We start from the raw sequence: 27,194 nt of genomic DNA, 5'->3' as shown, positions 1-27,194 counted from the left end.
GGACTGAATGTGTCCTGTGGTTCCCTCCCATGTTTAAGCCTAATACTCAGTGTGATGGTATTGGAGGTGGGGCCTTTGGGAGGTAATGTCATGAGGGTAGAACCCTCATGAATGGAATTCGTGCCCTTTTAAGAGATGATTTATCTTGGATGTGTGAGAACACAGTGAGAAGGTGTCTGTCTACAAGTCAGGAGGTGGGTCCTCATCAGACACTGGATCTGCTGGTGCCTTGATCTTGGGACTTCCCAGCCTCCAGAACTGTGAGGCCTAACTGTTTGTTGTTTAAGCCACCCAGTCTACAGTATTTTTATTAAAACTGCCTCAACTAAGACAACTCTATGCAATCCTGGTCAAAATACTGTGTAGAAAAGCCACAAGTGATTCCCTTTCAGCCATCTGCTCTTCATTCAAACCACCTGTATTATAACGGTTCTAGCCTTAGCTATGTAGGGATCATAGCAGACTGACTGGTTTTACATTGACCATGATCACGGAAAATAAGAAAACTTACTTCTTGTGACCTACTTTGTACTTTCATACAACTTCTTGGGTAAGTGAATTTGGAAGTGAATTGCTCTTTTCCCTAACAAGTCATCCCTCGGTGTATGTGGAGGATTGGTTCCAGGACTGCCCATGGATACCAAAATCTGTGCATACTTAAGTCCCACAGTTGGCATATGAAAAGTCAGCCCTCTGTATACTGTATTTTCAACCCATATTTGCCTTAAAAAAAAAAAAAATCCTTGTATAAATAAACCAGCGGAGTTCAAACCTATGTTGTTCAAGGGCCAACTGTAAATTAAAAAAAAAAAAAAAATGCATATAGGAATGAATTTAAAGAATGAGCAAGGGCTATCTTTTGGAAAGTTTTACTTAGCAAGTGGATAAGGCTTCTTTCCTTGGAAATAAAGCTTAAATTACTGAATTTGTGAATGTATTAGCCCGCCTGTTTGTCAGTTCTAGTACTCAACATGTGAAATTGGTCTTCATAAGTTCCTTACCTTTTGATATTCTGTTTGCACTTTACCACAATCCTTTATTCCTTATTCACTTTCTTCTTCCCACCTGATCCACAGATACTACCTGCTTTACGGGCTGTACAGAATCACAACTGTTCTCTGTTCAGAATGAGCCTACAAGCCTTTTCAAATCCTTTCAGTACTCCCTAAGGGGAGCTCTTTTTTTTTTTTTTTTAAAGAAAGGACATGATGGACAAAGGTTTACAAATTAAACATAGTCTTATTTGAAGTTTCATTTTATTTCAGTCTATAAGTATTGCTGTTTGTTGAAAGCACTCACATAAATCCCTTTCACCCAAAAAGGAAACATAAAGTGCTTCTAGCAGTACAAGCATGATTGGCATGGCCTTTCCAAAGGTCTTCCACTACAGTCTAGAGAAAAATCTAAATATAGTCATGCAGAAACTGGAAGTTTTTATTTTCTGAGCCATTAGAGATTTTCAAAATCACTTTTTAAAAAACCCATCAAATGTCAATCATGGCGGGGAAGACCACTGAGCTGATTTCTGATAACTAAGTTATCACTGAACATAATTTATCATATATGGCTACTGGCATCATGAAGACCTTGGGGTAAGGAAGACTCCTGATGAGAAATATAAACATCACTTGTGTAGGAATCACCGGGTGTCCCTAGAGCAGTTCTGTACTAAACACTTCTAGTGTTTGCTCCCTCACCACGGTACTCAGGACCAAGAGCCAAGAGCACAATGGTCAAACTCACTGAAGGTTTTTACAACAAGAAACCAGTGGAGGAGGTATTGTGAGGTACTACAACTTTGAGGCACAATCTAAATACTAAAAATGATTGTGAAATCTTGAGTTGAGCTGATTTATCCATCTTAAATCCATTAATAATCCATGAAAGTGATTTCACATGCCTAGCCTGTTTTCTTTCTCACACCATAGCTGGGAGTATTAAATGAGATAAAGTTGCAGCCTAGCCCAGTGTCTGGGTACCGTATCATTTCCTTCCTCCTCCCCTTCCCCAAATAAATAAGGTTAGTCCTTGAACTTTAAATGTACTTTATAATAAGAAGAAATTACTTTTTCTGTCAGTATCCTCGTCAGCATGATTTTGAATTGCTCTCAAGAGTACCTTCTCTTTTGTAAAATAAACACTTTGTACTTTACTGAAAGAACACTGTTTCAGTGTTCTTTACTTTCCATTGTGAAAAAAGTTGTTTCTGAGGCACTGAAACCCCAGAAGATAACCCCAACAAAAACATGTTAATTTTTTTTTAAATGATGATTCAAAGGCAGATTTGAAGAGAAGTAATATTTAGGAGGCAGAAGAAGGCAAATGCAGCCTCTGAAGGGAACTGTTCTAACGATTACCTAAAAAGTAAAGTTATACAACTATATTCAAGGACATAAGATAAAGCATTACTTGAAAACCAGAATGAACAGTTAGGCGAAAAAGAACATCTGAAATAGGAAGGGGAAATGGACTGAAGAATAATTTGAATCAGGACAGCGATCCATCAGTCCTAGACACTTCTGGTATGTAAATATCTTGAATCACATTATTTCCTTTTTTCTGAAATCTCAAAGGAGAATTCTCACAGCACTACATTAAAGTTGCCATTTTGTTAGGATTCAAAATTTCAATCCAGTAGCCATCAGGATCTTGAATAAATGCCAGGCCTTTCATTTTACCTGTGAAATGAAATTTTTCATTATTGAAAAGACTAAAAATGAAAACACCATATAAATGTTTTTCTTTCTTTGAGACAGGGTCTTGCTCTGAATTGTCAGGCTGGAGTGCATGGGACGATCACGTCCCAAGGCAGGCTTGATCTCCTGGGCTCAGCCTGCCAAGTAGCTGGGGCTACAGGCACACACCACCATGCCTGGCTAATGTTTTGATTTTGTAGAGGCAGGATCTCAATGTACTGCCCAGGCTGGTATCAAACTCCTGGCCTCAAGCAGTCCTCCTGCCTTGCCTACCAAAGTGGTAGGATTACAAGCACAAATCACTGTACCTGGCCTTAAAAACTTTTATTAATTAAAAATTTACTTTGCATTTTAATGAAGTACATTATTTTGTTTACAGTTTTAATTTTTAAAAATTCTTATTTTCAGTGTCACCCAAAGTCATACTTTTCATAAAGATTAAAATGTTATCTTGCACACATTGCAAATACCAGCCCTCCTGAAATAAACTATGGGACTGGCTGCATCTTTTAGGTATCAGGCATTTGCCTCACCTTCATGATACCATGTAGTTCAGCAGTTACAGAAATTGTCTTATTTTAAAGAAGAAAAAGAAAATAGGGAGGTGCTGAAGGGAGCTGGTAGCATGGCTTACCCCCACAACCAAAAGACCCAGATACTTGGGTCATACAAACCCTTTTAAACACTATCCTCGGCAACCCAAGCTCTGTGAGAGTCTTTCTCCCAGGAATTCATAACTGAGATTGACAGTCTAGTATGTCAGAGCTGTTTGCTTAAATGGAAAAACGTGACCTCAGAAATTTATTTGGGGACCAATATGTTGAACTGGTTTGACTCTTATCTCTGGCTCCTTTCCCCAGTATAAATCCTAGAGGAATACAGATGGAAAATGCAGGAAAAAGAAAGAGAGAAAGAGAGAAAGAAGGAAGGAATGGAGGGAGGGAGGGAAAAAAGAAAAGAAAAGGAAAAGAAAAGAAAGAAGGAAAGAAAGAAAGAAATCCTGCTGGTGACGGCTGGGGAGAATGGGGTGGGGTGACTGTTTTAACTTGGGCTGTGTGGGAGGTGGTAGTTCTGGCCTGGACCAGAAGGCAGTACATAATGGCTGTGGGAGAACAGAGTTTTGCTTTTGCTCCTCCCTCACTGCTGTGTGCATCAGCACCTGCCCTCTCGCTTGTTCAGATGTCCTTAGCAGTAAACAAGGGCAGTGCAGGAGCCTTGTGCTTGTGAGAAACTGAGAAAAACATGTAGGGCCACATGATCTCCCCAGCCCTCTCTCCATGCCCAGGGCTAGGGAATACTATTGGAGGTGTCTCCTACTAACACTGCTTCCCTGAGGGATGAAGTGGGAAGATCCGACCTGAAGAGTTGTTTTATGGAAGGTGAAATGTTTAAGTCTCATTTCTAGGTGCCTAGGAATCTCTGTTCTAGGCTTATCCAGCCCATTGTCCTGAGATCATGTGGGTTGGTAAGGACAGGGATCTGGCCATCCTCCTATTCACACTGCTTGATGTGTTATAATAGTGAACAGTTGCAGGGGAAAAAAGCTGAGAGGACAAAATAATAATTCGAGAAACATAACCATAAAAAAACCCCAAAGCAATAGATTGTAAATTCAAACAGAAGAAATATTAGAATAATGGACCAAGAGCTATTTTTGTCTTTTTTCTGGAGACAGGGCCTTGCTCTGTCACTCACACTGAAATGAAGTACAATGGTGTGATCATAGCTCACTGCAGCCTCCAACTCCTGGGCTCAAGCAATCCTCCCACCTCAGCCTCCCGAGTAGCTAGGCATACAGACTACAGGCATGTGCCACCATGCTCAGATAATTAAAAAAAACCTTTTTGTAGAAACAAGGTCTTGCTATGTTACCCAGGCTGGTATACAATGGCACAATCATAGCTCACTGCAGCCTTGAACTGCTGGCCTCAAGTGATCCTCCCAATCCTCTTGCCTCGGCCTCCCAAAGTGCTGCAATTACAGGCATGAGTCACCATGCCCAGTCCCAGGGACTATTTAGACATGTAAAAGTAATGACCAGCCGGGTGTGGTAGTTCACATCTGTAATCCCAATACTTTGGGAGGCTGAGGCAGAAAGATCATTTGAGGCCAGGAGTTTGAGACTAGCCTCAGATAACATAGTGAGACCCTGTCTCTACAAAAAACAAAAAATTAGCCATACATGGTGGCATTTGCCTGTAGTCCCAGCTACTCGGGAGGCTGAGGTGGATTATTGCTTGATCCCAGGAGTTTGACGTCGCAGTGAACTACAATCACACCACTGCACTTCAGCCAGGGTAACACAGCAAGACTCCGTCTCAAAAAAAAGTAATAAGAACATATTAAGGAAACCAAGCAAAAATTAGAGATCAAAATTATAACAGGTGTTTAAGAACAAAATAGATGAATTAAATATCAGAACAGACACATTTGGGAGAAAATTAGCTAATTGGTATTCTAGTTTGAGGAAATCTCCCAGAATGCAGGCAAGGACAAATAAATAATATAAAAAGCTTCTAGAATAAGACAGAAGAATATACAAAGGAACACAGATTGACAGATTTTTCAACAGCAACATCATATGCAAAAAGAAAATGGAAGAGAATTTTCAAGACAGAAAGAAATTAAACCTAGGCTTTTCCATAAAACTGTCCTTCAGACATAAAGGCATCATTCTCAGTTACACAGAATCTCAAAAGTTTTGCCTTAAAAACCCTTTAAAGGGCTGGGTGCAGTGGCTTACACCTGTAATCCCAGCACTTTGGGAGGCTGAGGCAGGCGGATCACCTGAGGTTGGGATTTTGAGACCAGCCTGACCAACATGGAGAAACCCCATCTCTACTAAAAATACAAAATTAGCCAGCCGTAGTGGCGCATGCCTGTAATCCCAGCTATTTGGGAGGCTGAGGCAAGAGAATCACTTGCACCTAGGAGGCGGAGGTTGCAGTGAGCTGAGACTGTGCACTCCATCCTGGGCAACAAGAGCAAAACTCCATCTAAAAACAAAAACCCCTTTAAGACCATTTTGGTTGAGGTACTTAAATAAAAGAACAGAAAAATCCAAAAGATGCTAAAAAGGCTGGATGTAGTGGCTCACGCCTATAATCCCAGTGCTTTGGGAGGCCAAGGTGGGAGAATCGCTTGAGCTCAGGAGTTTGAGACAAGCCTGGGCAACATAGCAGGAACTCATCTCTACAAAAAAAAATGAAACAATTAGCTGGGTGTGGTGGCATGTGCCTGTGGCCCTAGCTACTTAGGAGGAGGCTGAGGCAGAGGATTGTTTGAGCCCAGGAGTTCCAAGGCTGCAGTGAGCTATGACAGTGCCACTGCAGCACCCCAGCCTGGATGAGAGTGAGATCCTGTCTCAAAGGAGACACTACAAGACATAAATGAAGAAAAAGTGATCAAACACCTTGATATATTTATTTTATCTTTAAAAAATAAAATCAATACTATCCCACTCTAGGTCATAGTGACACAATGAGGATGGAGTGAAGCAAAATCCTTTCCTATTGGGGAGAAGATTTGGGTATTAAATATATATGTATTTTTTGATACGGAGTGTTGCTCTGTCACCCAGGCTGGAGTGCAGTGGCGCGATCTCGGCTCATTGCAACCTCTACCTCCCAGGTTCAAGCAATTCTCCTGCCTTAGCTTCCTGAGTAGCTGGGATTACAGGCATGCCACCACGCAGGGCTAATTTTTTCTATTTTTAGTAGAGATGGGGTTTCACCATATTAGCCCGGATGGTCTAGATCTCCTGACCTCGTGATCTGCCTGCCTTGGCCTCCCAAAGTGCTGGGATTACAGGCAGGAGCCATCTCGCCCAGCACTGGCTATTAAATATTTAAATTTTAAAAAAAAAGGTGAAATTAAACAGTGAAATATTTCAAATGTTTAGATTGAGACTCTGAAATATTCAATATTTCAATTTTATTTTGAAATATTTCAGAAAGAGATCTAAGTAAAATAATAACAATACATGTAAACCCAGCAAAATCCATACATATGCTATTTCAAAAAACCTACCTAAAACATAAGGACACACAAAGGTTGTAAAAGGTGAAAAAGAAACACCATGTGATTATGAACTAAAGAGAGCTGGTGTCGTTATATGAATATCAGATAAAATTGACTTTAAGGAACTTATTTTTGGGTGGAAAGATACACTGATAGTGAAAGCTGGTGGCCAATGAAAGTGGTGGGGTCGGGGAGTGGGAGAGGGAGCCTAGGGTTTTGATGGCTCTCCAGGTCCTGTGTCTAGTCCCTTGGAAAGCCACCCTAGTTGCTATCTTTCAGTTCCCTGAGATACCCAGATATTCTTCCAATCATTTCTCTTTTTTAAAAAGCTGGTTGAAATGGAGACTTCTGTTACTTGTAGCCAAAAGGGTTTTACTACAACAGTGGCATCTCTTGGTACTTAGTAAATATTAACTAAAGACAGGCTTGAACACAGTAACTAGTATACTCACCATCATCAGGTTTCTTCACAAATTTGACTCCCAGTTCTTCGAACCTTTTACAAGCACTGTGTACATCAGGAACAGCAATTCCAATGTGACCTTACGTGGAACCCCCCCGAAAAAAGCAGAGAGAAGGACGAAATAATTACAACAGGGTGTCCAAGTACCACAAGTAGCTTCCAGAACTTGTTTATTTCAAAACATAAGGCACTTGGGAATAGACTTAGGTAGGTTCAAAATCTATAATATGTTAAAGAACAAATATAGGTCTAATGGGCTGGGTATAAATAGTTAATTAGTTGCCCTGAATTATAAATTATTTAAAATTAACCAATATCAGCTCATATACAGTCTAATCAGTTAAGAATAATCTACACCAAAAAACAGTAATCATTTACTAATACTTAATAGGTTTGTGGTTGGCATTGACTACAGCAGCCAGCTGAAGCCTGCAATACTGTCATCTTGATTGAGAGATTGGAGAGCAAGGCAGAAGTGTATGTGCTAGCAGAAACTGGGATTAGTATTAACTATAGCTTTTTTAAAAAAAAAAGTCTACTGGAAATTAATTCTGAGACTTAAAAGTAAATCATGGTGAGACAGTAAATGTAATGTTTAGATCGAGACTCTGAAATTAAACAACTCCTAAATAAGATTATTTGTGGAAAATAAAAATAATCATATCTCTAATAAATTGATCATACTTAATTAGGACATTAATGTTTCAGGTTTATTAAAATCATAATTATACACGTAATACAAAATCACACAAATCTATATATATCACATACACACAGGCAAACTCACCAAATCCTCGAGGGTCTGAATTGCCATTGTGGTAACTCTGGGTCTCATCATCTTCAGTGCCCCAATTGCTACAAAAGGAAGGAAAACATAGCTACAATGTCCTAGGGAATAGATATTCTGAAAAGAAAGTAACATCTTTGAAATCTTACCATGTTTATATGCTACTTGACATAATTGGCCTAACCCCTGCTACACAAATACTAAGTTTTCAACAATAGAAAGGACAAATGGGCAAAGTATGATTTTAACTAGACTAAGGAGACAGTAAATACACTGGACAAGAACAATAATGAGAATAATAACAATGCTCATTTATTGTGCTCAGTAGTTTATATTTCATTTAAATCCTTAAAACAGCTCCATGGGCTAGATGTGAACATCTCCATTTTATTGATGAAACTGCCACTTACTTGTTTAGAGTCACAGACTCACATCTAAGTCTGCCTGATTCCAAAACTTTATTTTGAATCAAGGGACACACAAAATCACACACTCTGAAACCAATCTCTTTTGGTAGTTGTTAAAGTGTGCAGATAAACAACGTAAAGAAATTGCCTACATTTTTAAGTGTTCAAGTTATAAAAATATCAAATTTGAATGTTAATTATTACAAAATGGTTTGAAGAGTTTTTAAAGGAACATATGATATCACATTTCTAGATAAAAAATGTAGCAAAATAATAAAAGAATAAATTTTTGGATGCTGAAAGACTAATTATAGTACCTAAACATTAGTTAGTAACAATCAGGCAAATATCTTACAATTTCAGGGTCTTATATTCTCTATCTAAAAGACAAATGGGCCAGGCGTGGTGGCTCATGCCTATAATCCCAGCAGTCTGGGAGGCCGAGGCGGGCAAACTTGAGGCCAGGAGTTTGAGGCCAGCCTGGGCAACATAGTGAGACCTTGTCTCTATGCCTCTACCAAAAACAAACAAAAATAATTAGCTGGATGTGGTGGCACACATGTGTAGTCCAAGGTGCTCAGGAGGCTGAGGCAGGAGGACTGCCTAGAAGTTAGAGGCTTCAGAGAGCCTGTCTCTAAAAAAAAAGATCTCATTTGCCCAAGAACAATATGAAGACCAAAAGATGCATGAAAAACACTTCAATATATTATTACAAATGTGAAGTGATTAGGCAGACCTGGTTTGAATTATACTGGTAAGTAAACAAAACAAAAAAGATTTTTAAAAACTACCTTAAAAAATCTAAAATATATACAAATACAGAAACTCATACTCACTGTGTCAGCTCCAGTGTAGCTTTTCTGGAGAGTGCCCAGGCTATTTTTTCCTCTTTATCTTTAGGGATGTCATTTTTATCCTCATAAGCCAAGAAATAGAGTGAAAACTTCATAGCAGGAAAATCACATTTTTGGATTAACCTGCAATGAAAAAACAACAAGCCTGGATCATTAACAACAGGAAAGGCTAATTCATACTATAATCAACATAACTTAATATTCAAGTTTTACTAAAAAGAAGAGCTATATGTAGTAAGCCTATTTTAATGGAAGAAGCAGGAGGAAAAGTCAGTGAAAAATATTAAAAATGCATCTGTAACTTTTTGAAATACAAAAATAAAAACTTCTATAATTCATCAATTATTTAAATATAACATTTAGCTGAAATTATGGTACTTGTTAATAAATAGAAACGGCTATCTCCAAAAGAGAATTCTGTTTATTTGTAGTGAAAAATATAAAGAACCTTGTTATTTCATATATATATACACATACAAACACATATATAAATATATTATTCAGTTAAATAAACACATTTATTGTGTTCTTACTATGCCAAAACATCTACGAAAGGAAGTTAAGGTACGAAAGGAGGAAGGACAGACTAATATCACAGAAGACGTGAATGTCAACAGTAAGGTGGCTAACAGTATCAGATACTGCAGAAAGATCAAACAGTATTAAGACTAAGAAAAGCTCACGAGATATGGAAAGGTCCCATGAGACCAATGTCAGCAGCATGGGAAAGCATCAGCTGGATTATACTGTACTGGGGAGAGAGAATGGCAGGTGAGCAGGTAAAACAGTAGCAAGCATGACAGTGACAATGGGGAGGTGGGCAAGGGAGCAGAGGGCAAGGAAGTCCTGAACTTTAAGTGACTTTAAATGGTGTAGGATTATTTGGCAAGGGTGTGGTGGCACACATGTGTAGTCCAAGGTGCTTGGGAGGCTGAGGCAGGAGGACTGCCAGGTGGCATGAGAATGCATATATGAGTTTCTTTAGATTATTCAGGATTAAATGCTCAAAGATGACTTTGTTCATAATCAATAAGAGCAAATGGCTGAAGTATATAGCAAATGGTAAGTTTCTAGAGTTCTGCTTCCAATCTTTTATTTCATTATCACTGCTATATAATATGCCTTGGCCCACTTAGATCCTTGCATTGACTTATCACAAATAAGATTTACTCTAACATGTTTATAATAAAGTATCAAACACCTCAAATACTCCAATCATGAAAAACAATCTCTGCACCTACTAAAGCAGACTACACAACCCTTATGGACCAATCAGACGGGACTGAAGGAAATGAAACTGTTGCAACTTGCTTTTCTCAGTTGTGCAAATCTTCCAGCTTACTGTCAACTTGTACCCAAGTTGTACCCTCCAATAGGAGGGCTCCACACACAAAGTCAACATTAGAGCCCATCAGACAATGGATGCAGGTTCCAGCCCTGCCATATGCCAACCATGCGATTTGGAGCTAGTAACTCCATCTTGTTAAGCTTTGCTTTTTCCATCTGTGAAATGGGGATAAAAGTTACCTCCTAAGACTGATGTGAAGACTAAACAAAATAACATTTGCAGTGCCTGGCAAAGTGTTCAATAAATCTGTTTTCACTTTGTCCTTTAAATATGTTATAAATATATTCATAATACCTTTTTCTAGAAAAAAATAATAAACTGAACAGCAGTTATCTCTGGGGAGAACAACTTGGGGAGGGAAGTCATCACTTTTCATTTTGTATTTTTCTGAACTGGTCAAATTTTCTAAATATAGACATACATTACTTAAATTTTTCTCTCAATGTGAATGGAGGTTATCTAGGCACTAAATTTAAAGATTATTTTATTATTCATATATCTATATGATCAAAAACAAAATGCTCACATAACTTAGGGAAACAAATCAACAATATGACAAAATTATTTCTCAATATACCTCAGTAAAGCTGGAGAAAAAAAGAAAAATAAACAAATATGCTTTAGGATTGCAAGATCAGTGGATATGACCTGTCGAGCAAAAGAAAACACAGCCTAGAAAAATGGAACAGATGGTCACTTTTAAGTAAACCTATTGGTTTTCTGAGTAGTAAGTCCTTATTATCTATAACTTTTCTGAAGTAAACAAGAGGGTAAAGTGGCCAGAACATCAAAAGGTGTCTGAATACATTAAGGATTTAGCTGGGAGCTCTCAGAGAAGGGAGGCTGGAGAAAATGCAACTATTTGTGTCTTGTTTTCCCCTTTCAGGCTGGCTGGGATAGAGAAGAAAAAGAATTTAAGAGAGAAGCCCTGTCCAGCCAGGCCTAATCACAGACTCCTGGCCAAAAGAACTTCTGTTACTTCTGAAACAAACTTTAAGATGGGTCTGAAAACACTCTCTAGATTTGCAAAGCTATATATTTAAACATTAAGGTGCCAATAAGTACTTGACTTACGTCATTCCAAGAACTCTAGTATAAAAATCAAGTGACTTCTTAGGATCCTTCACTCGTAGCATGGTCTGCTGCAATAGAAAATCCTATGGAAAAATACTTATATTAAACATCTTTCACTTTTACCATTTATTACCAACATTAATTGTGCTCTCTGTAACAAGATACAAAAACAGTCCACCATTATAACACAATTATTAACTTACCACCTACAACTTGCGAGGGCTCTCTGCCCAGTGGTGTTTTCTGGTTGCAGGCCCTGTGTGGTACAAGTCCAAAGTGTCAGAAAGTTCACACCGCAGAAATGACCTTCAACCAATGGTGGATAAAAAACCTGGCATCCTTGTCCCTTGGTGGGACAATTCGGAGGCAGGTACCACAAAGTGCCTCAAAGAATCCCCAGCAGGATTGAACCTCAGTTGCCCACATTGGTAATCCACTCGTATACACCTATGATCACCCTCTCTCCCGAACTCCACAGAGCTCTCTATGACCACTTCTCAAACTACTTACAACCACACCTTCCTCTCTAGTCTGCTTTGGGGCTACCCAAACTAAGACACTGATTTTACACATAAAGAGTTTCATCACTATAATATTTGTTGAATGAAGGCATAAATGCCCTTCTAGAATAATTTACTGGTGACCATAAAAATTAGCAAAGAGTTGCTCACAAGATCCTAGACTCCTAAATAACTAAAAGGGTAAACAGTTACTGTTGCTAACACCTTTGGGAAACTGTTCAACTTACCAGCAAACAGAAGGCTTGACTGAGAAAAGGGTAGAAGGTATGTAAATTCATGGAGTTAAGATTATTAATAGCATTAGTAATTTGACTTAGGACTTAACTATGTATAATAACTCTATATGGTATTACTATCGATAGATATTCATATCCCATGTTATAGATAAGAAGCTGACACTAAGTAATTAACTGTCTAAGGCCTCTAATTTTTGGTCTCCCTTTACCATTGGTATGTACCTTCCAGAACATAAGTCTGTGAACCTCACTGGTGCTTCCTAACAGATTTTTTTTTTTTCTGTTATACCCATGGCTTGACAAAACAGGCCTGAAAATTCTGACCACTTCTTTTGAAGCCACATGCCATTTTTCTCCTATATAACCCACATCATATAAAATACAAATATAGTTCATTCAGCATCATTAGGAAATTATATTTTTCACTTTTGCTAAATTTTAAGTAAATGAAATATAGTCTTTTAAGTATTAAAATTCTCATTTAAAACAAAACTAGCCTAAAAACTACTTTATCTTATTAAAACTGATCTTAATAAATATAATAATTAAATTCTTTATTTGCAGCTTATAATCACATACCAGGCAGGTTACACGTTTCTAGAACATTTGGATAGCTTTTCTCAGTCATATGCTACAGTCCTAAAGGTCTCGGTTTTATCAAGCAGCTGAGAAAGAGAAAAGTAGCTCTGTACATCCAAGTGCTAGCCTGGTACTCACACCTGGGCCTTGGTTTTCTCCTGTTGAACATATTTCAAAGTCACTCTGTGGCTGCCATGATGTGATACCAAAATAAAAAAAAAAATTTAAAGCAGCAAGATCATATCCACTTCATATTCTGATCTAAGCATATATTAAAACAAGGCACTGTGAACACTACCAAAATAACAAACATCCTTCTTTCCCAGCTAATATGAGTGGTAGCTGCTTCTCTATTGGTTACAATGTTTGCTTGAGGAAGCCACCTGCAGGACAAAGTCTTATGTATAGTCAATGTAGGTTGTGGGTGTTAATAAATATTATTATTATTATTATTTGTAGATGGAGTTTCACTCCTGTTGCCCAGGCTGGAGTGCAATGGTACGATCTTGGCTCACTGCAACCTCCGCCTCCCGGGTTCAAGCGATCCTCCTGCCTCAGCCTCCCAAGTAGCTGGGACTACAGGCACGTGCCACCACGCCCGGCTAATTTTTTTGTATTTTTAGTAGAGACGGGGTTTCACCGTGTTGACAGTCTGGTTCTTGAACTCCTGACCTCATGATCCACCTGCTTCAGTCTAAGAATTCATATTCTTTGACCAAGATGTTCTCTTTCTAAAATTCTAAGGAAATACTCTGACAAAGATTTATGTACAAAGGCATCCATCACAGCACTTACACAATAACTATGTGCCAGATGCTGTTCTAAGAGATTCACAGAAACTAATTCATGTAATCTTCACAGCAAGCCCATGAGATACACATTATTATCACCCCCATTTTACTGCTGAGAAAGTAAGTGGCAGAGAAAAAATTCCAGCCCAAGCAATCTGATTCCAAAGTCCTTGCTTTTAAACCACTAACTTCCTCTAACAAAGGAATAGCTAGATAGTATTAACACAGGCATAATAGAATATTATGGAAAACATTTAAAATGCTGCGTAGAGATACATTAAATGGCATGGAGATACATACAGATGGTATATTAAGTCTAATGGCATGGGAATATATACAATGGTATATTAAGTTTTAAAAACATTATATACACATGCATATGAAAACAAATACCACTTAATATGCTGTTGAGATTAATTATATCTTAAAATTAATGTTACGGCCTTTAACTTTATTATTAGGAGAACTATGTACTATATCTGCCTAAATACATACACATAAAGAATATTAAAATTCACTTTAAAAAGTGTATACGTGGCAAAAAAAAAAGTAAGATATATTCAATGTTAGTGAATTTATTTATAAAATAGAGGCTTATAAATCCTTTGCTACAAATTGTCAAATGGATATAAAAACAAGTAGGGCTTATTTTTAAGAAAATGATCAAGTTATTCTATGCTCAGATAACAGAGTTTTATTTTTATCACCAAAATAGTCTGTTAACTCCCTGTGCCTCTTGTAAACACTTGCATGATCTTGAGAAAAAGTTTCTGTTGTAAAAAGTTAAGTTCCTAAAAATTACTGCTGTGTATTGGCATGGTTTTAAAATATCGTTTAAAATACATGTATCTCCTGTTTTAAAAAGATTTATGCTATGCTCATGTCTTGTCTCACCTGACAGTCCTCAACTTAACTGTGTCTTTCCCTTACCATGCTCTAAATTTAGAATAAAAATAAGATGTCTTTTATGCCTAAACTATCTTTGATTTTACTGGGATGGCTACTGAGTGACAAAGATTTGCTCCTGTGCCTTATCAAAAGGTGAACAATAGAAATAATAAGGTTTTTTCAAGGGGAGGGGAAGTGTCATTCTCCAAGTTTAATTAACAAAACTACTGTAAGAAAACTTTTTTTTTTTGAGACGGAGTCTCGTTCTGTCGCCCAGGCTGGAGGGCAGTAGGGCAATCTTGGCTCACTGCAAGCTCCGCCTCCCGGGTTCAAGCTATTCTCCTACCTCAGCCTTCTGAATAGCTGGGACTACAGGCGCCTGCCACCACGCCTCGCTAATTTTTGTATTTTTAGTAGAGATGGGGTTTCACCATATTGGCCAGGCTGGTCTCGAACTCCTGACCTTGTGGTCCACCCGCCTTGGCCTCCCAAAGTGCTGGAATTACAGGTGTGAGCCAATGCGCCCGGCCAAGAAAACTTAAAAGGTACAATTAAGGATGTTTCTAGTGCATTTCCTACCTGCCTACAATACAGTCCTTACAAAACTATAAAAGTGAGGCAAGGGGCCGGGCGCAGTGGCTCACGCCTGTAATTCCAGCACTTTGGGAGGCCGAGGCGGGCAGATCACGGGGTCAGGAGATCGAGACCATCCTGGCTAACACGGTGAAACCCCGTCTCTACTAAAAATACAACAAAGCCGGGCGTAGTGGCGGGCGCCTGTAGTCCCAGCTACTCGGGAAGCTGAGGCAGGAGAATGGCGTGAACCTGGGAAGCGGAGCTTACAGTGAGCCGAGATCGGAGCTTGCAGTGAGCCGAGATCGCGCCACTGCACTCCAGCCTGGGCGACAGAGCGAGACTCCGTCTCAAAAAAAAAAAAAAAAAAAAAAAGTGAGGCAAGGATGTGAACCAAAGGATTAAGGCCCCTTTAAGCACCAGTAAATGGATTTTTTTTTTTTTTTGGCATAAGGGATGAGAATCGGGTACAGCTTCATTTTTAACCTAAGGATGTCCAATTGCTTCAGCACCATTTGTTGAGCCTATCCTTCCTCCAGTGAACTGCTTTTCATCTTTGTCAAAAAGCTATTGGGCATACTAGTGTGGATATATTTTGGGGTTCTCTATTGTGTTTCAATGTTCTTTCGCTCTGCCAATACCACAGAGTAGTGACTACTGTAGCTATGTAAGTTTTAAAATCAGGTAGACAAATTCTTCCCACTTCATTCTTTTCCATAACTGTTAGTTATTCTAGTTTTTTTGTTTTGCCTTTCAATCTAGAATAACCCTGTCTCTGTCTTTAAAAAGTTTGATAAGGAGCGTGTTAAACACGTATATTGATTTGGGGAGAATTGACATCTTTGCTATGCTGAGTCTTCCAATCATGAACACAATAAATCTCTCCATTTATTCAGATCTATGACTTTTTGCATCACCATTGCTGTTTTCAGCATATGTGTCCTGTAAATGTTTACTAGATTTATATCTAAGTATTTCATTTTATTGGGCAATTGTAAATGGTACTGTATTTTTAAATTTTTGGTGCCTGTGTGTTCTTTGCTAGTATATAGAAATGCAATTGGTTTCTGTATGTTTATTTTGTACCCTGCAACCTTGCTGAACTCACTTATGAATTCTGAGAGTTTTTTGTAAATTACTTGTTATTCCCTATATAGACAATCATGTCATCTTCAAATAAGGACAGTTTGACTTCTTCCTTTCCAACCTGTATGTCTCTTATTTCCTTTTCTTGCTTTACTCCACTGTCTAGAACTTTCAGAACTTTGTCAAATAAGAGTGGTAACAGCAGACATCCTTATTATCAAAATTAGGGAGAAAGCATCACCACTGAGTGTAATATTAGCTCTAACTTTTCAAGAGAAGCTCTTTATCAAGTTAAAGAAATGCCCCTCTATTCCTATTTTTTTCTGAACTTAAAAAAAAAATAATGAATAAGTGTTGAATTTTGTCAAATGCCTTTTCTGTACCAACTGATATGATCATGTGATTCTTCTTTACCCTCTTAATATGGTGGTTTATACTGACTGATTTTTGTATACTGAACCAGCCTTGCATCCTAGATATAAACCCTACTTGGTTAAGGTGTATAATTCTTTCTATATATATTGTTGAATTCTGTTTACTAATATTTTGTCAAGGGTTTTTACATTTACATTCATTAGAGATATTGGTCTGTAGTTTTGTTGTACTGTCTTCATTTGTTTTTGGTATCAGGGTAATATTAGCCTTATCAAATGAATTGGGAAGTGTTCTCCTGTCTTCAGTTTTCTAGAAGGGGTTATGTATAATTGATGTTAGTTCTTCTTTTACATTTGATAGAATTCTCCAGTGAAATCACCTGGGTCTGGACAATCTTCTTTGGAAGTTTGTTAATCATAAATCCAATTGCCTTAAGTTATAGGACTCATCATATGAGTTCATATTGGATGAGGAATTCGTCCAATTCAAGTTGTCAAATTTATGTATACTAAGTTGTTTTTAGTATTCCCTTATCTTTCTTACGTCAGAAAGGTCTGTAGTGTATCCCCTATTTCATTCCTGGTATTGGTAGTTTGTGCTTCTTTGTTTTCATTGTCAGTCTTGCTACAGGTTTGTCGATTCTACTGGTCTTTTCAAAGAACCAGCTCTGTTTTACTGATATTCTGTTTTTAATTTCATTAATTTCTGCTTTTCTATTTCCTTCCTTCTGCTTCCTTTGGGTTTATTTTGTTCTTCATTTTCTAGTTTCTTAGGAGGAAGCTCAAGTTATTAATCTGAGACTTTTCCTCTTTTATAATGTATGCAGTCAGTGCCATAAATTTCCCCCTTTGCACTGTTTAGCTACGATCCCTTTTCCATTTTCATTCAGTTCAAAATATACATACATATATTTTTGAGACAGAGTCTTGCTCTGTCGCCCAGGATGGAGTGCAGTGGCATGATCGCGGCTCACTGCAAGCTCCACCTCCCAGGTTCACACCATTCTCCTGCCTCAGCCTCCCGAGTAGCTGGGACTACAGGCACCCACCACCACGCCCAGCTAATTTTTTGTGTTTTTAGTAGAGATGGGGTTTCACCATGTTAGCCAGGATGGTCTCGATCTCCTGACCTCGTGATCGCCCGCCTCAGCCTCCCAAAGTGCTGGGATTACAGGCGTGAGTCACCGCACCCGGCCTCAGCTCAAAATATTTAAAAATTTCCCAAGACTTCCTTTTTGATCCATGGAAAATTTATTTAGAAGTGTGCTGTTTAGTTTCCCAGTGCTTGAAGATGTTCTTATTATGTTTCTGCTACTGATTTCTAGTTTGATTCCACTGTGGCTGAAGAATATATCATTCGATTCTTTTAAATTTGCTGAAGTTGGCTTTAGGACTCAGGTCATGGTCTACTTTGGTAAATGTTCTACAGATACTTGAAAAAAAAAGGAGAACTCTGTTGTTGTTGGGTGGAACATTCTATAAATACTAATTAGATCTTATTTGTTGATGGTATTGTTGAGTTCTTCTGTTTCCTTGTTAATTTTCTGTCTAGTTCTATCAATTGTTGAAAGAGGAGTGTTGGCTGGGCACGGTGGCTCAAGCTTGTAATCCTAGCACTTTGGGAAGCCGAGGTGAGTGGACTGCTTGAGCCCAGGAGTTCAAGACCAGCCTGGGCAATATAGTGAGACCCCATTTCTACAAAAAATACAAAAATTAGCTGGGTGTGGTAGCGCACACCTGTAGTCCCAGCTCCTCAGGAGGCTGAGGTAGGAGGACCCCTTGAACCCAGGAAGCAGAGACTGTAGTGAGCTGAGACAGCACCACTGCACTCCAGCTTGGGTGACAGGAGTGACACATGTCTCAAAAAAAAAAAAAAAAGAAAAAGTAGTGTTGAGGTCTCCAACTATAATTTTAGATTTTTCTATTTTTCCTTTCAGTTATATCAGTTTTGCTTCATGTGTTTGATAGCTCTGCTGTTTAGTAACATACATTTATAATTACTATGTCATCTTGGTCAATCACAACTCTTTTATCACTGTCTAATGTACTTCTTATGTCTGGTAATTTTCTTTGCTCCAAAATCTACCTTATGTGATATCAAGATAACCACTCCTGCTTTCTTTTGATGAATATCTGCATGATTTATCTTTTCTATCCTTTTACTTTTAACTCATCTCTATCATATTGGAAGTGAGTGTCATGTAGACAGCATACAGCTGAGGCACGTTTTTTAATCCACTCTATCAATCATTGTCTCTTGATGTATTTATATCTAATGTAAGTACTGAAATGTTAGGGCTTAAGTTGGCCATTTTATTCATGTTTGTTTTCTGTTTGTTCTTTCTTTTTTTAATGTTTTCTTTCTTCTTTTTGCCTTTCTCTGAGTCACTGGAACATTTTTAAAATTCAATTTTGATTTATCTATAGTGTTTTTGCATGTATCTCTTTGTATAGCTTTTTAAGCAGTGGCTCTAGGTGTTACTATAGATGTATACACATATGGTGTATATATACATATACACATAACATATATACAGACATACATGTGTATATGTATATACACACACGTAACTTATCAGTCATTTGGTGACATCATTTTATTAGTTTGAACAAAGTACAGAAACCTCACCTCTCTTTAAATCCCTGTACCTTCTCCCACTTATAATTATCTTAAATATTTCCACTGCTGGGTTGGGGTGGAATTTTAGGTTCCTCATTCCTAAAGGGGATTTTTCCCCAAGAGGGGAAAGCCTGGCAGGATGAAAGTCCTGGCTCCCTACTCACCTTGGCAGGGAAAGGCTGGACAGCTCATTACATCTGGTTGGGCGAAAATCTAGGCTCCCCACTCAGCTTTTGCTGTCATGGGTGGGACTGAGGCCCCAGTGTTTTCTATGGAGTTTAATTGGAGTAGAGCAATTATTGTCTAAAAGTTTTCTTTCTTGCCAGGAAATACTGCCCATTTCCAGGTCCTGTAGCTAGAGAGCAGGCTTTCATTAGGCTTTTCTCTGGTCTATGTTCATCAGCATTTCCAGGTTACTAGCTTCTTCAGCTTCAAGTCTGGTCTATATTAGGCAAAAAGAAAACTTAGGAAACTCATCACCTTGTTGTTTCTAGGGTCTCAAGGTCCCTAGCCAGTCTACCTTCTTCTCACCACCTTCCAGAGTCTTCCGGTGTTTGTGTTATATATCATGTCCAGAGTTTTTAATTGTACTTAGCAGGAGGAATAAGCAAAAGTATGTCTACTTCATCTTGTCAGAAGCAGAGTCTCTAAATGAATTTTATACAACTGCCTCCCACAATGGGATAAGAGTGTATTTGGTTACAATATGTCTATTTTCAGGATGAATCAAAACTGGTCAAAAAGCCACAACAATGACAAAAATGTTGTTTGACTTTGTGTTTTCTCCCTACGAAATCTCAAATTTGCTTCTAGTGATGAAGATACTTATTTCTCTAGAAGTATTACTAGAGAGCTTTGTAAGAGGTTACATCTTACTTGAAGTTAAAATCTCCATTGCCTCTTATCTTAGTCCATTTAGGCTGCTGTAACAAAAATTCCATAAACTGGGTGGCTTATAAACAACAAACATTTATTTCTCACAGGTTTGGAGGCTAGGAAGTCCAAGATCAAGGCACTTGCAGATTTAGTCTCTGTCCTCATAGATGGTATCTTTGCACTGTGACCTCACATGGCAGAAGGGCTTAATCATTCTTTACAGTCTCTTTTATAGGATGCTAATCCTAATCATGAAGACTTTGACCTCATGACCTACCTAATCACTTTCTGAAAGGCCCTACCTCCTAATACCTGCCTCAGGGATTAGGATTTCAACATATGAATTTTGAGGGGACACGTTCAGACCATAGCACCTCTACTACCCTCAGTCTGCAGAAAGGAGAAGTTCCACACTTGCATTAGCAATGTTTTCGAAATTAAAAAATTTCTCTGGTTTAAACAGTGTTGTGTTTCGACCTTAATAAGACTGAAACCAATTCCCTTTAGAGACTATCTACTTTGTCTCTCAAATAACTTTCAAAAGTGTTATACTGCTCCCAACAGAAAGCCTTCTTTTTCTTTTCTTCAGACGGAGTCTTGCTTTGTCACCCAGGCTGGAGTGCAATGGCACAATCTCAGCTCACTGCAACCTCCACCTCCCAAGTTCAAGCTATTCTCCTGTCTCAGCCCCCCAAGTAGCTGGGATTACAGGCACGTGCCACCACGCCTGGCTAATTGTTTTGTATTTTTAGTAGAGACAGGGTTTCACCATGTTGGTCAGGCTGGTCTCGAACTCCTGACCTTGTGATCTGCCCACCTTGGCCTCCCAAAGTGCTGGGATTACAGATGTGAGCCACCGGGCCCGGCCCCAAAAGTCTTCTTAAGGCTCAACTAAACATCCAGACTTGTAAGACAACCATAGCCATAGGCCTTACATGGTACCAGTTTACTCAAAAGGGTATAAGTTAGAAAAACACAGATTGCCAACAAAGAAGTATCAGGTAGGTGTTCCTCTTCAGTGGGAGTCCTTACAGGAGTCTACACAGATCAGGTACAGGGAGAAGATTCACACTGGGTATGAACGAGAATCACTCTAGGGCAGAAGGCCCCATGTACCACAGGAGCCAGTATCTCTAGTATCAACTCCATAGCCAGAACTTCCAGAATCTCCACAAGGGACAGTTATAAGAGTCACTACAATCAGGGAAGTCCAAAGCTATGGCTTCCTTTCAGGTATTTACAATTCTCCCTCTCCAGATGCAATTTACCAGTTGGGTTATTTTTACCATAAGCAACAAACACGATTTTTCATTGTTTCCTGGGAAACTAGGGAGTTAACAAAAAGTCAAATTTTCATAAAAGGGGAAAGGGTTTGTTAACTCTTTATTACAAGGTGTCATATCTTCCACAAAACAAAAGTGAACAAAGTTGTTTTCTCCAGACTTTTTAAAATGAGCTTTTCAACTGCCTTTAGTGTATCTTGAGGAAAGCAAGAAGTCCTCACTACTTCCTGCCTAGACTATTATCTCTTTGCTTTTCGTAGGCTTATGTGCATGCAATTTGGAGTGATCTTTCCATAAAGAAAACCCTGTCATGTCATTTTTGGCTTAAAAATCAACACTTCAACGGCCAGGCGCGGTGGCTCAAGCCTGTAATCCCAGCACTTTGGGAGGCCGAGACAGGTGGATCATGAGGTCAGGAGATCGAGACCATCCTGGCTAACATGGTGAAACCCCTCTCTACTAAAAAATACATAAAAACTAGCCGGGCGAGGTGGCGGGCGCCTGTAGTCCCAGCTACTCGGGAGGCTGAGGCAGGAGAATGGCGTAAACCCGGGAGGCGGAGCTTGCAGTGAGCTGAGATCTGGCCACTGCACTCCAGCCCGGGCGACAGAGCGAGAGTCCGTCTCAAAAAAAAGAAAAAAAAAAAAATCAATACTTCAGTGGTTCCTGAACACGTTTGAGAGACAGTCCCAAATGCAAGCACATGTGTAGCTGTATACTTCTCTAACATCAACGGTTATCACCACTCCCCTAAACTGGTCATCTCAAACATTTTCTATTTCATACCCTTATCACTGAAATAGACATCATTACAGGGTGAGAAAAACAAATGAATATAATGGGAGTTCTCATCTTTTCTTTGAGTACCCCAGTGATTATTTTGGTCACCCTTCCCTCAAGTCCCACTGCTTATAACTTCATTCACTGTGTTACCATAGGCCCCTGCCTCAGTTCTCTGATGTCATTATGCCTTTGTATATATTATGATTCTTTATGCCTAGAATAGCCATTTATCTGGCCATTACCCTTCTTCCTTCCTCCTTTCCATTCCCTATTCTCCCTTCTACTGCATTCAATTCTACCAATCTACCTCGATTGGACAGGGGCCCCACATATATATATTCATATATATGTGGAATGATGTGAAAACAGACATTGGTAGTGGTGGTAGAAATAACGGCAACACTGAGGACATTGTCTACTGTATCAGTGGACACAGATACAGACAGTAAAAAAGGAAAGATCTCCAGGAGATCACTACTTGGAAGGAGAATCTGATCTTTTAAAGAAAATTAGCCCAGAAAGATTGCCCAAAATGGGTATAGCCATACATTCTTTGGACTTCTTTTATAATGAAGATGCTAATGATCAAAAAACAAGTTGACTTTGTGCCACTGCTGCTCTCTTCTTTACAAACGAGACCCTCATCATTTATCTCACCTTCTAGAAGAGCTTTTTAAGTGGCCTAATCACCTCCAGACTTGGATTCTTCCAATCTACTTTACAGAATACTTCAAAACCCTGACTCATTCCCCACTATCTATATAAAATCTAACTTCCTTAGATGCGACACTCAAAGCTGACTCCAGAATCTGGCCCCAACCTACTATGTTAGCCTTTCCCACCACTGCTGAGATAACCTGATCTGCAACCAATAAGATTTAACTAACCCTCCAGTACCTGCCCTGCATTGCAATTCTGCCATCCTAAAACTAGATTTTTGCTAAGATGTTTCCTTCACCTAGAATGCCTTCCCATGTACTCTGTTGGAATCCTTCTCATCTATCAAGGCATGGGCCCATCACCACTGTCTTTTTGATGTGTGCCCTGATCCCCACAGCTGAAACACAACCTTGAATTGTATCAGTCTTCATAGTTTAGAGAACATAATACATGTCATTTTATCCTCATAGCACCACTCTGAGATATGTTTATGCTCTTTCTCCAAACTCAGCCCAAGTGCCCTGGCAAGGTCTGCAGCCAGTGACAGAAGTGAGGATTCAAATGCAGGTCTTCAGGCTCCAAATATCCTGTGCATAACCCATTCCACTGATGCTACCTTTAAAAACCTCTACCTCCTCTGTGATCCCAGGATGATTTATAATTTCAGTAGCACACTAACCCCAGGTCCATTGTGTATTAGAGTTGACATAAGTTGGTGAAGGGAGGGAACCTCGTCTTGTTTATCCAAGTATCCCCTAAGTATTTACCATCTTCTTTACATACGGTGTAAAGGTATCAAGTGGTCAAACTGAATTTAATTCATTGAGGTTTTTTTGTGGTTTTTTTTGACAGAGTCACACTCTGTCACCCAAGCTGGAATGCAGTGGCATGATCTTAGCTCCCTGCAACCTCCGCCTTCTGGGTTCAAGTGATTCTCCTGCCTCAGCCTCCCAAGTAGCTGGGATTAAAGGTGCCCGCCACCACACCCAGCTAATTTTTGTATTTTTAGTAGAGACAGAGTTTCGCCACGTTGGCCAGGCTGGTCTCGAACTCCTGACCTCAGGTGATCCACCTGCCTCAGCCTTCCAAAGTGCTGGGATTACAGGCATGAGCCACCATGCCCAGCCTTCATTGAGGTTTTTTATTTTCCTCTATGGCAAATTGTTGAGGGAAGTCAGGGACCATGAATGAAGGGACCAGCTGGAGCTGCAGCAGAGGAACATAAATTGTGAAGATTTCATTTTAATATGGACATTTATCAGTTCCCAAATAATACTTTTATAATTTCTTATGCCCGTCTTTACTTTAATCTCTTAATCCTGTTATCTTCGTAAGCTGAGGATGTATGTCACCCCAGGACCACTGTGATAATTGTGTTAACTGTACAAATTAATTATAAAACATGTGTGTTTGAACAATATGAAATCAGTGCACCTTGAAAAAGAACAGAATAGTACCGATTTTTAGGGAACAAGGGAAGACAACCATAAGGTCTGACTGCCTGTGGGGTTGGGCAAAAAGAGCCATATTTTCCTTCTTGCAGAGAGTCTAAAAACGGATGTGCAAGTAGGGAAGATATCGCTATATTCTTTTCCTAGCAAGGAATATTGATATTAATACCCTGGGAAAGGAACGCATTTCTGGGGGGAGGTCTATAAACGGCTGCTCTGGGAATGTCTGTCTTGTGCAGTTGAGATAAGGACTGAGATATGCCCTGGTCTCCTGCAGTACCCTCAGGCTTACTAGGATTGGGAAAAACTGCCCTGGTAAATTTGTGATCAGATCGGTTCTCTGCTCTCGAACCCTGTTTTCTGTTAAGATGTTTATCAAGACAATACATGCACTGTTGAACATAGACCATTGCCAGTAGTTCTGCTTTTGCCCTTTGTCCTGTTCCTCTGTTAGACCCTTATCAGTAGTTCTGCTTTTTGCCCTTTGAAGCACGTAATCTTTGTACCTACTCCCTGTTCTTACACCCCCTCCCCTTTTTGAAACCCTTTAAAATCTTGCTGGTTTGAGGCTCAGGGGGCATCACAGTCCTACTGATAATGTGATGTCACCCCTGGTGGCCCAGCTGTAAAATTCCTCTCTTTATACTGTCTCTATATCTCAGCCAGCCAACACTTATGGAAAATAGAAAGAACCTACGTTGAAATATTGGGACTGGGTTCCTCCAATAGCAAATTCCAAAATTACTGCTGGAGTCAGCACCCCAGAAGCAGAACAGGGTGGAGGCTGGAGGTGTGGGCTCCTCCCTGGGCAAATCACTCAACACCTCTATGTGCCCACATGTCCTTATTTGTAAAATGAAGATCATAATTATGCCTTCTTTATAGGGTTGTTATTAGGATTAAACAATGTACTTAAAAACCAAGCCAGGGCCTGGCACACTCAATATATACCAGCTATTATTATATATTCCATTTTATGTCTCCACGTAGTATTCCCATGGCCAAAAATTACTGATCTCAAAATTAATTACTCCAAATCATCAAGAGACATTTAGATACTATGGAATGTAAACTAAGCTGCAAGGACATTTACTTAGTATATTTTATAAAGATCTCCCTGGAATCCTTTTTATTTGAAATAACCCATTACATAAAACCCCTAGTTATCTGGGAAAATATTTTACACTGAGTGACTCAATTTATATTGCATGAAAAAACCAGGTATGAATATTAAGGGAAATACAAGTGAGATGAGTATGACAGGGAATTTTTTTTACCTTCCCCCTTCATTTTGTAATGACTAACATTCTTCTTAAGCCAAGTACCAGGTGCTAGTCAAAAGTTTTAGTAATGAGAGGAGTCTGACTCTTTGCCCTGAAGGTAAAGAGCAAGCAGGGACCAGAGTCATGGACCACTTATCTATCCCTTTTAAAGGTCTGCACAAAGCACATATTCAATCTTCAAGGAATTTACAAATGATGTAGTCAAATGAATAAATACAAAGGCGTTTACAGACACTGATGACTTCACTGGAATAAACAGCAGTTACTGTGTCTGATCTTTTTTTTTTTTTTTTTTTTTGAGATGGAGTCTCTCTCTCTGTCGCCCAGGCTGGAGTGCAGTGCCGCAATCTCAGCTCACTGCAACTCCATCTCCCGGGTTCACGCCATTCTCCTGCCTCAGCCTCCGGAGTAGCTGGGACTACAGGTGCCTGCCATAACGCCCAGCTCATTTTTTTTTTTTGTATTTTTAACAGAGACGGGGTTTCACGGTGTTAGCCAGGATGGTCTCGATCTCCTGACCTCGTGATTCGCCCGCCTTGGCCTCCCAAAGCGCTGGGATTACAGGCATGAGCCACCGCGCCCACCAACTGTGTCTGATCTTAACATTGCAACCGAGACACCACACCTGAGTGAGTTACACTGATTCTTACTCAGTAAAGACATGTTCGGTAAATGACAGCCTTCGTATGCAACAGGTCATTTCTCTTACTGGGTCATTACTGTAAAACGAGAGGGTAAGAGAAGGAATTTCTAAGATTCCTTTCAGATCCAAACTCTGTGATTCTGTAATCTCTCCTGGGCCCCACCAAGACGAGGAAGGCAAGAAGGGCGGTTGTGACCCACAGTAAAGGCCATGCAAGCAAAAGTGAAATTCTGGGCGCAGTTAAACTCAAAGAGATCAAATTAGTTTGCAGGAGTTAAGACTGGAGTCTGGGTGGTAAGGAAAAACGAGGCTGGGCAGGACTGGCACAGGACAGGCATCTTTGAACCTATTTCTGAGAGTTCTGGAACTACTGTTCTCGTGGGCCTTGGCGACTGATTTGGGAAACTTCACCCCGGGTTGGCCTGGCTTGCAGCCACCGTCGCAACATAAACAAGCCAATTCAAAACAGGGTCACAGTCTTTGAAACTAGCTGAGGCAACGGATCCCCTCCACATTTCGCGGGCCCCACCATCGCCCCATCGAACACCATTATCCCTCTTCCCAGCACGCTCCCGTCCGCCCGCCCGAGGCCGGCGGACCTGCAGCGGCGGCGGGATGGGATTGGATAGAATGCGGCCCGGTCCCGGCCTAGCGGGGCTCAGGGAGCCGTTCCCTTCGGTCCTGCGCCCACCTTGGTACTGGGGTCCGCGTCGGAGCAGCAACTGAGGGCGGCCTCGTCAGTAAGGCCGCCGGACGGGGGCTGCGGTTCTGCCATGGCTGCACTGCAGTATCACAGATGACCCGACCCAAAAGAACAGAGGAGTGAGCCACGCTCCGCCTCGGCCCTGTGCCGCCTTAACTAGGGACCACGTGATGGCGCCGTGGGCGGGCGACCGCT

At 39.8% G+C, this 27,194-nt stretch overlaps 1 protein-coding gene across 5 annotated transcripts; it reads right to left on the bottom strand.

The window, feature by feature from the left end:
• Positions 1-1,219: 1,219 nt before the first annotated feature.
• On the bottom strand, positions 1,220-27,194 carry GLO1 (glyoxalase I). Of its 5 annotated transcripts, none has more exons than XM_011944391.1 (6): positions 26,988-27,194; positions 11,650-11,732; positions 9,210-9,350; positions 7,967-8,034; positions 7,169-7,258; positions 1,220-2,678 (listed from the first exon to the last, which is right to left on the bottom strand). In XM_011944391.1, exons 1-6 carry the CDS (start codon positions 27,069-27,071, stop codon positions 2,590-2,592), a joined length of 555 nt encoding a protein of 184 aa, XP_011799781.1. In that variant the 5' UTR covers positions 27,072-27,194; the 3' UTR covers positions 1,220-2,589. The 5 variants fall into 5 exon arrangements, with proteins under 5 accessions (XP_011799781.1, XP_011799788.1, XP_011799797.1 ...); XM_011944398.1 differs by having other exon boundaries at positions 11,650-11,717; positions 26,988-27,160; XM_011944407.1 differs by having other exon boundaries at positions 11,650-11,714; positions 26,988-27,160.

The sequence above is a fragment of the Colobus angolensis genome, unplaced genomic scaffold, assembly GCF_000951035.1.
Source record: "Colobus angolensis palliatus isolate OR3802 unplaced genomic scaffold, Cang.pa_1.0 Scaffold105, whole genome shotgun sequence".
Taxonomy (NCBI): domain Eukaryota; kingdom Metazoa; phylum Chordata; class Mammalia; order Primates; family Cercopithecidae; genus Colobus; species Colobus angolensis.
The sequence above is the reverse complement of the archived record's forward strand: the minus strand, read 5'-3'. Positions and strand labels throughout refer to the sequence as shown.